This window comes from Monodelphis domestica, chromosome 8 (assembly GCF_027887165.1).
Source record: "Monodelphis domestica isolate mMonDom1 chromosome 8, mMonDom1.pri, whole genome shotgun sequence".
Taxonomy (NCBI): domain Eukaryota; kingdom Metazoa; phylum Chordata; class Mammalia; order Didelphimorphia; family Didelphidae; genus Monodelphis; species Monodelphis domestica.
This window is the reverse complement of record NC_077234.1, coordinates 60,323,649-60,335,575: the sequence shown is the minus strand read 5'-3', so window position 1 is coordinate 60,335,575 and position 11,927 is coordinate 60,323,649. Positions and strand designations below refer to the sequence as shown.

The 11,927-nt window shown below is 36.3% G+C and overlaps 1 protein-coding gene across 1 annotated transcript in view; it reads left to right on the top strand.

Moving 5' to 3' along the window:
* DAW1 (dynein assembly factor with WD repeats 1) overlaps positions 1 to 11,927 on the top strand; it is a 55,256-nt gene that overhangs the window by 1,155 nt on the left and 42,174 nt on the right. Inside the window, exon 2 of the mRNA XM_007502149.3 lies at positions 8,990 to 9,062. Within this exon, the coding sequence (XP_007502211.1) occupies positions 8,990 to 9,062 (73 nt within the window). The remainder of the gene's footprint in view (positions 1 to 8,989; positions 9,063 to 11,927) is intronic.

Sequence of the window (11,927 nt, the reverse complement as noted above, 5' to 3'; positions counted from 1 at the left end):
CTGACACAGCCAGTGAGTCATCAGTGGCAAAATTTAAACTCAGATCTTCCTGGTTTCAACTTCTGAGCTCTTTCCCATCTACCTTGCTGGGTAGAGGGAAAAGCTGACAAGTTGAGAAAAACTTGGACAGCTGGTATCATTTTGTCCTACACAACCCCAGAGGCACCCATTTTATTGTTCAGGCTAGGAAAAGAACAGACTCTACTGTCTCCTCTTAAAGTGATTCTTCCCAGTCCCTCCTCTCCCCTTCTGGACATGGAAATCCAGAGACTTATACTATGGTAGCATTCAGAACTGGAAGGGAAATTGAGGTAATCTCCAATCTCTTTATTTTCAGATGAGAAAACTGAGAATCATAAAATAGATGGACTTAAAAGAAAAATAAGAAAAAAGAAAAATATGCAAAAAAGTGTTTAACACCTTGTTTGTTTGGTGAACTAATAGACTTTAAGTTATAGAATAGTAATGCAAAGAAGCTTGGAAAGAATATTCTAATTTTGGAGTCTAGAGGAGGACCTGGATTCAAATCCTGCCTCCGATCCTGATTTGTGACCTTGGGGCAAGACATTTTAAACTCTCTCAACTTCTAGATCTTTATCTGCAAAATGAGGAGGTTGGACTAGTTGGAAATTGAAATCTCTTCTAGCACTAGCCCTGTGATCCTTGATATCAGTTCTGAATAAATGGAAGTAGAATAAAGGGTTGGCATACCTTCCTTTTTAAATCAATCTAGATTCCTTAGGTCAGTGTCAAATATAATAAGAAAAATAATGACATATATATATATATATATATATATATATATATATATATATATATATATATATATATATACACACACACATACATTTTTGGACCACATCTGTAGTATAGCGAATTCCTGATCAGGAAACTATATCTACCTGGAAACTTTACCTTTATCAATACAGACTAGTCGCTCCTCTTTATCTTATATTCTTAGCAAAGTGCCTAGGGAATTGGAGTTAAACAACTTTCCCAGGGTCATGTAGCCAATGCCAAAGGTAAGAACTAAATCCTGGTTTTCCTGCCTCTTAAGACCCATCTCCCTTGTCACTGCCATGTTACCAAAGTACCCATCCAGTGTGCATGTATATATGTAAATATTTCCATGATGTCACTGATGCAGATTTCAACCTTTCTACACCTGAGTCTCCCTTGTTCATGCATCAGGAGTTCCATCCAACATGGTGGAGGCCTTCTTGCCTTTCTCCTGATGTTTTGAGGATATACTTGAGAGTTTTGCCTAACCATTTTTATACATAAAAAAAAAAATCAGGCAGTGAACAATGCTTGTGGATCATTGAGACTTTAGGGTAAATTTGAATATACACTCACACATATATACATGTAAACATACACATATACATAATATATATTTACATATAAATTGAAGAATATATTCAAGGCATATTGTTTTCTTCTTAATAATCATTTTAATAAATCCTTGCTGAGTTTTAGTGGAGGGACCTAAATATAATCAATCAACAAATATGTATTCAGTACCAATTTATGAATGAAATATACTATTGGGTCTTGTAGCAGGGAAAAAAGAATCTATATTCAATTCGAGACTACAAGTTAACTAAGAAGAGAAGACATGCAGAGAACAACATAAATTTTAGAGCTACAAGAAACTTTCTTTTTAAGATTTTATTTTAAAATATTTTTCCATGTTTACATGATTCATTTTCTTTTCCTCTCCTTCTCCCCTCCCAGAGCTGACAAACAATTCCACTGGGTTGTACAAATGTTATCACATGACACCTATTTCCATAATACTCATTTTTCCCATAGACTGATTTTTAAAGCCTAAACTCCAAATCACATACCCATGTATACATGTGATAAGTGAAATCATATGTTTTGCTTTTGCATTTCTACTACCATTTTTTCTCTCATTATGGATAACATTCTATCACACAAGTCCTTCAGGAGTGACCTGCCTTGTTGCATTGCTGGTAGTAGCAAAATTACAAGGAACTTTCTAAAGCTAATTGCAGATTTATTAAATCTAGTTTCTCCAAATTTGAATTAATTTGAAATAAATTATACAGGTTGTAAAAGTGAATCCTAAATGTCTGTAGTCATACAGATAGTGAGAAAGTCAGGATGAGTTCCCATGTCATAACTTTAGGTCCAGTGTTTATAAGAAAAATTTTATTAATACAAGACTTAAATATGTCACCAGACAGGACTTGATCAATTACCAAATGAACAATAGAGACAAGTGCTCTGATTTCAGAGGATGGTGAGATGTGTGGGTTGGATTGGCTTGAGAAGGTTTTTCCAGTGACATGGGACTAGAAGAATGAGCATTTAGTTAGGTGGGAACGGAGGTCATCCCAGTATAGAGAATGGTATGAACAAAAGTGAATCATAAAAAGATACCTTTCTGACACTGGTTTTTCATCTTTAGTAATATTTTCAAAGTATAAAAATAATGTTTCTTCTAAGTGTCTATTTCCCTGGGCTAAACATTCAAAATTTCTTCAGGCATCTGGTTTCCAGTTCCCTCACCATCCAGGTCACCTTCTTCTAGGTGTGTTCCTATTAGTGTCCCTTTAAGAGCATACGTCAGTGCTCAAATTCTCAAATGGATCTGTGATCTCATTCAATGGGCATGTTCTCCAGTGACAGAGATCATAGCCCATCCCTGTCCACACATTCCTTTGCCCATCTATGCCCACACATTTCTCCATGTGGCTCTTCTCTGTGTCTACTTATGAGTTTTCCACAGCAAGAATGAGGGCCATTTTCTAATCCACCTGACATCCTAAGGAGGATATAGTGGTTATCACTAACTGCCAGCATGTGTCCAGTCTATATATTGAATCATATATGTTTTTAGCACAATGCTTAGTACATAGTAAGTGCTTGTTGACTGACTGTTATCCTTTATGCTACTTTTCCTTTGTAAGCTCATTTTATGGTACATTGCTTCCTGATCACATCTACCATTCACATATTCATTCTTTTGGCTGAAACTCGACTTAAATTATTTGGAGAGTGCACTAATCTGTACCTTGTGGACATACAATAGTCCTATAAGAATATCAACTTTAAAGAGATGAGCTTTAGTGCCAGGGAGAAGCTTAGGGTTATTAAAAGAACTTAATAACTTTTAAAAGATAATTCATCCAACTCTTCTATTCAACTCTGGACCCAATTCATCATTGAGTTACAGTTTATATAATAAAGGATTAAGTTATATAGCTTGTCCATCCCACTGCATGCTCTGGACAATAGACATTCCCTAATCTCTTGTTTTTTCCACTTGGTTAGACACACTAAATGCCCAAGTGACAATGAATCTCATATGCAGTGTTCTGGGAGTGGATGACATCTTTTACTCATAGTTTTTGAAGTCTCTCATTTGTAACATGTAGCACCTTGTCCATTCCTATTATACTCCTCTCCATTCACTACTCTCTGTGTGATGTTCATTTTAATTCTTTGGAAAACATTTTATTCTATTTCTCACTTACCATACAGCAATACCAGGAGAATATTGGTATCAAAAATGGGCTTTTGCTTTCATAAGTAAGCTGGTGGTTATAAAGGAATTTTGCAGCTTAACTGAAGGATGCATAATTTGCAGACTTTCTCAGAAAAAGTTTTTTTCAAGAAATGTTACAGTAGGAAGAAGGATTAATGCTTATTGCTACTCTCAGATTTTTTTTTGGAGGAAAAGGTAATTATAAAATCTAAGATTTTTCCCCCACACATTGTCTGTCTTCTGTCTTCTGTCTATTCAGATACCTTAATAATTGATCCCTTGATGCTTTAAAATGTGTCACTTCTACCATGTCCTTCTGTATTTATTTGGACTTTTTCTTTAGTACCGAAGATCATAGCTCTTCTATGCCCACACATTACTCCATGTTGTTCTTCTCTGTGTCTGCCTATGAGTTTGACACAGCAGGGTTCACTCAATGTTCTGAGGATTTTTTTCAGGTCCTCCTGACATCCTGAAGAGGATGCCAATGTATCTAGGCTAGAATTTTTTCTCATCATGGTCTTATGGAAACCTGGATTTTTCAAAGGCTATATTAGCAAAGCATAGCAACAGCCAGCAGGTTCTGTTAATGGAGAGACACTTCAAAAACAGTCACGGAGGCAGCTAGGTAGCTCAGTAGATATAGAACCAGACCTGGAGCTGGCAGATCCCGAGTTTAATTCTGGTTTCAGACCCTTTCTAGCTGTAAGACACTGGGCAAGTCACAATTCCCATTGTCCAGCACTAATACTTAATTTTGATTCTAAGACAGAAGGTAAGAGGTTTTTTTTTTTTTAATAGTCCTGGAAACAGTGCCCTAGTTAAGACCAGCCTTGCTAACTCTAAGAGGCCAGTACATAGGCCATTAATTAATAAATTACTTGACTTAAAAAATAATAATACAGTCAGCTCCATGCAATCCTTCCTTTTTTTTTCCAAAGTGATCATGGCAAAAAGAGGAAAAAGGGAGCAGAGGGTATTAAGAATTGTAAAGCTTTTCTACAACTGACAAAGATTAACATATTGTTGCTTCTCTAGCAGGAGATAAACTACATCAAGATTGACATTTCCATTGTAAGTTAAACCAGAAGACCAAAATTAAGTTGCAGATAAATAGACAGATGGCTTATAGATTCTCAGAGAAGAGAAAAAAAAATAATTGGTGCAGTTGATTTTACAAGGTGCTCAAAGACAACAAGAAACTCACCTTGGGCTATTTATAATGAGCAGAAGCAGGAAACCATTTGGTAAATAATAATCTCAGTTTATGATTTAGCATTTGCTTCAGAGGTTGAAGAAATGAAAAATTTCACAAAGAACTTCCTAATATCCTCGACTCAATTCAACAATTATCTTATTTTTCACTGATTTTGTGGAGAGTTGTAAAAATGTATTTGAAAATATAATTCAGGATTAAGATATCAAAAAAAAGGTTAAGGGATTTTTTAGAAAACTCATGGCTATGTATCAAATCCTTCACAAAAGAATTGGAAGGTATTGGCTATAAACAATGAATTCTGAATAATATCACAGAAAAAAACTTTCAAGTGGTAGAAAGGTTACTAGAGTGAGAGGCAGTTGAATCAGGTTTTTGTGTGTAGTTAAGTCAAAGACTTGTTAGAGTAAAGGCTAAGTTTATTATGAAAACTTTTAAAGGCTAAAAACAAGAAGAAATGAGAATGACAACCCCAATTCGAACTAAAAATAAAAATGTTCTATCCCTACTTCTCAAGACAGTGCTTTGTGTATACACGCAGTATTTTGTTGTTGTTGTTTTTCAAATTTAAATTCAGACCTGTGATTTCAATGAAGTGAGCTCCTGGTGAGAAAAACTAAAATTATAGTTCTGCAATGAAAGGTTTTAGAGAGTTGCCTGGTGACACTGAGAAGTTAAATTACTTGCTTAGAATCACACAGCCAGTATGTGTCGGTGGTCATTGGTGGGACTTGAATCCAAGAAGCCTTCTCTTAGGAACTTGCTTTCATTTCTAACACAAAGGTTCTTAACATTTTTCTCTCATGGACCCTTTTGGTAATCAAGTGGAGTCAGTTTGCCTCTTCTCAGGTGAAAGTTTTTAAATGTATATAAAAAAGTAATGGAATTACAGAGACAAATCAAGATACAGTTATAGGAATAGTTAAAAAAAAACAGGTAGAGAATCTATAAATTAATGCATCCAGCTGGCACTAGTCTTGTGTAGAATGTTTGTGGAACAGTTGGAGCAGTTGATTCTGAAATAAGAAAATGAATAAAAATAAAAGTATCAACTCTGATGATCCTTATTTCTTGCAGAAGTCTAACCATTCCCAACTGAAAAAAAATCATATAACTAAAAAGATAATTGAGAAACCCCTTAGTCCTACTTTCTCATATTAGGTACACTCATATGGAGGATATATTTGATAAAAGAATGAGAAGGGAACAGGTAGGTTTTCTCTGCAGATTATTGTCTTCAGGAGATACCTTCTCATAGTCACAAAATTGACTGAAAAGTATAGGGAAGACTAGAAGTACTTCATAGTTTCTCTTGTATGTTGAGTACATACATACATACACTCTTAGCCTAAGTGTGCACATATGTGTATATGTATATTTACTTATATGTATACATGCACAGATACATGCATACTTACACATATATACATACCCTCCTCACCTAAATACACACAAGCATATATATATGTATATATATTGGTTAGTCATCTCAGTTGTTTCTGAATCTTTGAGCCACAATTTGGAGTTTTCTTGGCAAAGATACTTGAGATTTGCCATTTCCTTCTCCAGCTTATTTTACAGATAAGGAGATTGAGGAAAACAGGATTAACTGACTTGCCCAGAGTCATGCAACTAATAAGGGTCTAAGGTTAGATTTGAAGGCAGGAAGATTAATCTTCCTGATTTCAGGACCAGCACTCTATCCACTGCATCATCTAACTACTCATATATTTATGTATACATATATATGTATATACATGTGCACATATATACACATGCATATTTATATGCATTTGGTAGAGCAAAGTATATCCTTAAATGTTATGCTCTAAAGTATTCCCCATATGTAATTTATGGTGAGCCTAAGTAGGCTGCAGTATATTATCAGTTGGCTCATGCACAAAAAACTGTTTAAAAGATATGATTGGGGGCAACTGGGTAGCTCAGTGGATTGAGAGCCAGGACTAGAGACAGGAGGTCCTAAGTTCAAATCTGGCCTCAGACACTTCCCAGCTGTGTGAGCCTGGGCAAGTCACTTAACCCCCATTGCCCAGCCCTTACCACTCTTCTGCCTTGTAATCAATACATATTATGTATTGATTCTAATACAGAAGGTAAGGGTTTTAAAAAAAAAAGATATGATTAAAGATGTGTATTGTGTAATACTTTCAGTAATCTGTTTCTTTCTCTTACATACACACATAAATTTGCACACAAAATCTTTTTTTTTAAATATTTTATTTGATCATTTCCAAGCATTATTCATTAAAGACAAAGATCATTTTCTTTCCCTCCCCCCCCACCCCCCATAGCCAACGCGTGATTCCACTGGGTGTCACATGTGTTCTTGATTCGAACCCATTTCCATGTTGTTAATATTTGCATTAGAGTTTCATTTAGAGTCTCTCCTCTGTCATGTCCCCTCAACCGCTGAAGTCAGGCAGTTGCTTTTCCTCGGTGTTTCTATTCCCATAGTTTATCCTTTGCTTATGCATAGTGTTTTTTCTCCTAGATCCCTGCAGATTGTTCAGGGATATTACACCACTACTAATGGAGAAGTCTATTACATTCGATTATACCACAGTGTATTAGTCTCTGTGTACAATGTTCTCCTGGTTCTGCTCCTCTCGCTCTGCATCACTTCCTGGAGGTTGTTCCAGTCTCCATGGAACTTCTCCACTTTATTATTCCTTTGAGCACAATAGTATTCCATCATCAACATATACCACAATTTGCTCAGCCATTCCCCAATTGATGGGCATCCCCTCGTTTTCCAGTTTTTGGCCACCACAAAGAGCGCAGCTATGAATATTACAAAATTTTTTTTAACAAACAATATTTTTATAATAAGGCTATGTGGCTAACACATGGAATAGCATGATCTCAGGAGAATCAAGTTTATTGTTGACCTAAAGGACAATGAAGAAGACATATGGTAGTATAAATAGGGTGCAACATATTGCTGGCAATGGTTTGTACAATACATAGCCCAAATGATATCATCCAGGAAATGCATGTTCACAACAGAAGATGAGGTTGAGCTAGCTTATGTAGAGAATGAGGACAGTTTACGTGTTGTACTGGTACCTATAGAAAATCCACTGTCCTGAGAGAAGATCTTCAACACATCAGATGAATCTCCTTTAGAGGACATGAGGAAGAATCCTGAAGGCAAAGGTGTAGAAGGGTTGTGAGGCGAGCAAGCTTCTTCCATCAGTGAAATCATGGATCCGTTAACCTATTAAGATATATTATTTGTGAAACATTGTTTTTTGTCAGTGCAAAAGGAACTAAGTGCACAAATAAAAAACTGTATTCTCACAGAAGTGGATGTGTCTTTTACCAATGCATGCCAAATTTATTCATGCTTCCTCATCCCTGGCAATTCCTTTTCTGTTTTCTTATATATCTTTAATGGGGGAATCTACCCAAGGTGCTGAAGGACTATATTGGCCTTGATAATTTCCCTCATTTTTGCACTGAAGTTGAAATGCCATCACCCATGAATTCAATCATTATTTCTTTATCCAATCATCATCCACTTATCTCAGCCTTCATTTCTCTCCTAACTTCAGTTCCTACATCTTCAGTTGCCTATTGGACATCTGGAATTTGATGTCCCATAGATATCTTAGACTCACTACACCCAAAACTGAATTGTCTTTTCTCTCATACACAGCTCCCCTTCAGAACTTCCCCATTACCATTACCATCTCCCTATGTGTCATCCTGGACCCTTTACTCTCTCTTTACTTATTTTTTAATTTATTTTAAATTTAATTTAATTTTTATCACTCTTACTCTATCTCTCCCTTACTCTTGCCAAGGATTGTTGATTTTTATCTTTGTAATATCTCTTATATAAACCTCTTTCTCTCCTCTGACATAGCCACAGCTCTGATATAGGTCTTTATCACTTCATATCTACCTTGGCTGCTCATTGGTCTCCATGCTCTCTCTACTCCAGTCCACTCTCCATTTGCTGTCAAAGAGATTACCCTAAAGCACAGGTCTGGCCATGTTATCTACCATTCAATAAATTATAGTCATTCTTTATCATCTCCCAGATCAAAAATTCTCCATTTTGCTTTTAGAATCCTCATAACCTGACCTTTTTCCTATCTCCAATTTTCTTACACCCTATACCCGAATACTCTGAGGCAAGGTTTGAACTTGGGTCTTCCTAACTGCAAGTCAAAGATTGTATGTGCAGATGTACAGAATCAGTGATATCTAAATTGTTATTATTTTTACAGGCATCATTCTAGAATATGAAAAAAGTGGAGAACTAAAGACCAAATCCATAGACTTACTTGATCTCAGCCCCAAGTAAGTGATCTAGTTAATACAATGGCATGTAAGTTCTTGTAATAATATAAAAATTCTTACTGTTGATTATATTAGTTAATAGACTCTGGATGATCTGTGGGAACACAGAATAAACTTCAAATAAAATCTCAAGTGGTACCATATTTTACTCTCTTTTCTTCTTTTAATATGGATGAGGTTTATTTAAAGGATGATGCGAGAAGGGGTACTCTTTGTATCTATCCCTTGATATTTTAATTTCTTTTCAATATATTGCTGGCTACAATTGATAAACTGATAAAAGAAAACAACTCTGACTTTTCTACCTGAATACTAGTCAAAAAGAGGAAGGAGTATGGTCCTGGAATTTCAGATATGAAGTTGCTTCTTTAACTATATGGTCTTGGCCAAGTTATAGCTTCTTTGGAGTTCAGTTTCCTAACTATAAAATCATATCTTTGTACCAGATAATCTCTAAGGTCCTTCAAGGTCAACATTCTGTACAAATAAGACTTTCAGATTCATTAAAAGTGTCATTAGGAGACATAAATTGGGTCCATATACCTTGTTGTGGTTCTTAAGAAGAAACATGAGTCCCATGTAACACAGAATAATTATTTTATTCAGAAGTAAGAGTGCCTGAAGTATAATGTTTAGGAAAAATATGGCATAAAGTAGAGATTTAATCTTCCAACAGTCAATGAAACATAGGAGATTATATTACTAAGAGATCTTCCCAGTGCATTTAAATATGGATGTTTACACCTTCCTTTTCCACAATACAGACATGAAATGTTTTTCATTACTTTTATAGCCACACCTCCATAGAGTAAAAAGAGAACTATAAAAAAAATGACTTCACTAACTTTAAGCTCTGCAGAATAATGATAGATTTCCCTACCTCCCACATCCTGGAAGTATGGGAAGTACCATTTCTAACGTCATATTCGTCTTCCCATGTTCAGTGTTGGGGAAGAAGAAACTGACAGACATCTTTATTGCTAGTGCCTATTATCTTCCCTGACTTGTACAAAAGGTGGTTCAACTTGGCTGCTGAACTAAGGAATCATTATAATTATGCTGAAGATTATTCCTCTCGCCATATCTCCTTTTGGGGTTGTGCTGTAAATACACATGGGATACATCTACTCCATAGATAATGGTGTCATTATCTTTAGAGCACCTCTTTATCATATCATACTAGGTCTTGACACGAAGTTGGGATGCCAACTGAAATGAATTGAATTCTTCTCAGTGCTTGACTCTTAGTTCAGAGGACACTATAAGAGTATCTTGCAAGGTTCCTCCCTATTTCTGGAAATCCCCCAGAGCACAAAAGGTGGAAGAGAAACTCCTACTCAATTCCTGCACACCAAAACTGGCTGAAGACTGGCAGAACTTGTAGGGATAATTGAAGAACAAGTAAAGAGAGTGAAGTTGAATTGTGTGTGATTGTTTTTTTGCTTACTAAGAGGTCACGTTTCATTAGCATTGACTTAGGGATGAGGTCACCTTTCGGTTCAAAGTTTTAGTCTTACTAATCAGTGGGAAATCATAACTGGGCATATGGCAGAAAGTAGGGTAGGAAAATAAATGTAGGGATAGATAAATATACTTTTAATTGTAAAATGATTATTGACTCATTATTATTTTTCTTAGTTTTCTATTAAAATTATTTCCAGATAACACAGTACACTCACTGAGCCATGTGTTTATAATTTAGTGTATCTTTGTTCTCCTTAATGTGGATACTCCCCCTACAGGTACATGCTACAAACAACCCATAATGCCTTACCATTCTGTGCTATTCCTCTTCATGCCTGTAAAAAAAGCCAAACTCCTCAGTAGAGGATCTGCCAAAGGACAGAAGACCTTCTTTTTTATCTTTTAATCACTGTGTCATATTCAGTATTAATTTCATATTTCCAAAGGTCCCTTTCAGTATTTCTCAGATCTGTTTTTCTGACTCTTCATTTATATTTCTTTTTTCTTTCTTTTAAACCCTTACCTTCCATCTTAGATTCACTCCAAGGCAGAAGAGTGGTGAGGCTTAGGCAATGGGGGTTAAGTGACTTGCCGAGAGTCACACAGCTGGGAAGTGTCTGAGTTTAGATTTGAACCCAGAACCTCCCATCTCTAGGTCTGACTCTCAATCCACTGAGCCACCCAGCTGCCCCCTCTTCATTTATATTTCAATAGGTATTCCCCTACTCTTGAATACTTATGTAGGCTATTTTGTCATGCAAAACACACTTCTAGCTTTTATGGGGGATACAAAGGATAGTCCTGTTCTGTCTACCTGGTTGGTTGGTTGGTTGGTTTTTTAATAGCTTAGACTCCTTAGTGTGAATTTTAAAAGTCTCCATCTTGGTCTAGCACCCAAAAATTGTGCACACCCACACTACACGGGCATGTGCTAGTCAATGACAAATCAGAAATAACTAACTGCCCACCTGGGCTGTCCTAAGCCAAGCTAGAGCCAACCATTGGATTTTGTGAGACACAGGAAGTGAGGTAGGGAACAGCCTCTGGAATTCGCTCACTTCCTGTGGGGAGAGGGAGATGCGAGTTGGTGTTAGGAAGAGTTGGTGTTAGGAGCTTGGAGAGGGAGGACGCCCGCAGACAGCTTTCCTTCAGATTGGTCACGTGAGTTAAGGACTGACTCTTTCCACCTGGGCCTTTGGGCCTAAAACTCCCTCTGCCTTGGTCAGAGGTTGAGTAGCCCCTTTTTCCCTTTTCTCTTCTCTCCTTCTCTCCCTATCCTTTTCCCTACTCCCAGTGTGATTAAACCTCCATAAACTTCATTCTGACTTAAGTGTTTCATTTTTAGGAATTTCATAAGTAAATTCCTTGGCGGCCATTGTTTAATATTACATAAATCCTGTA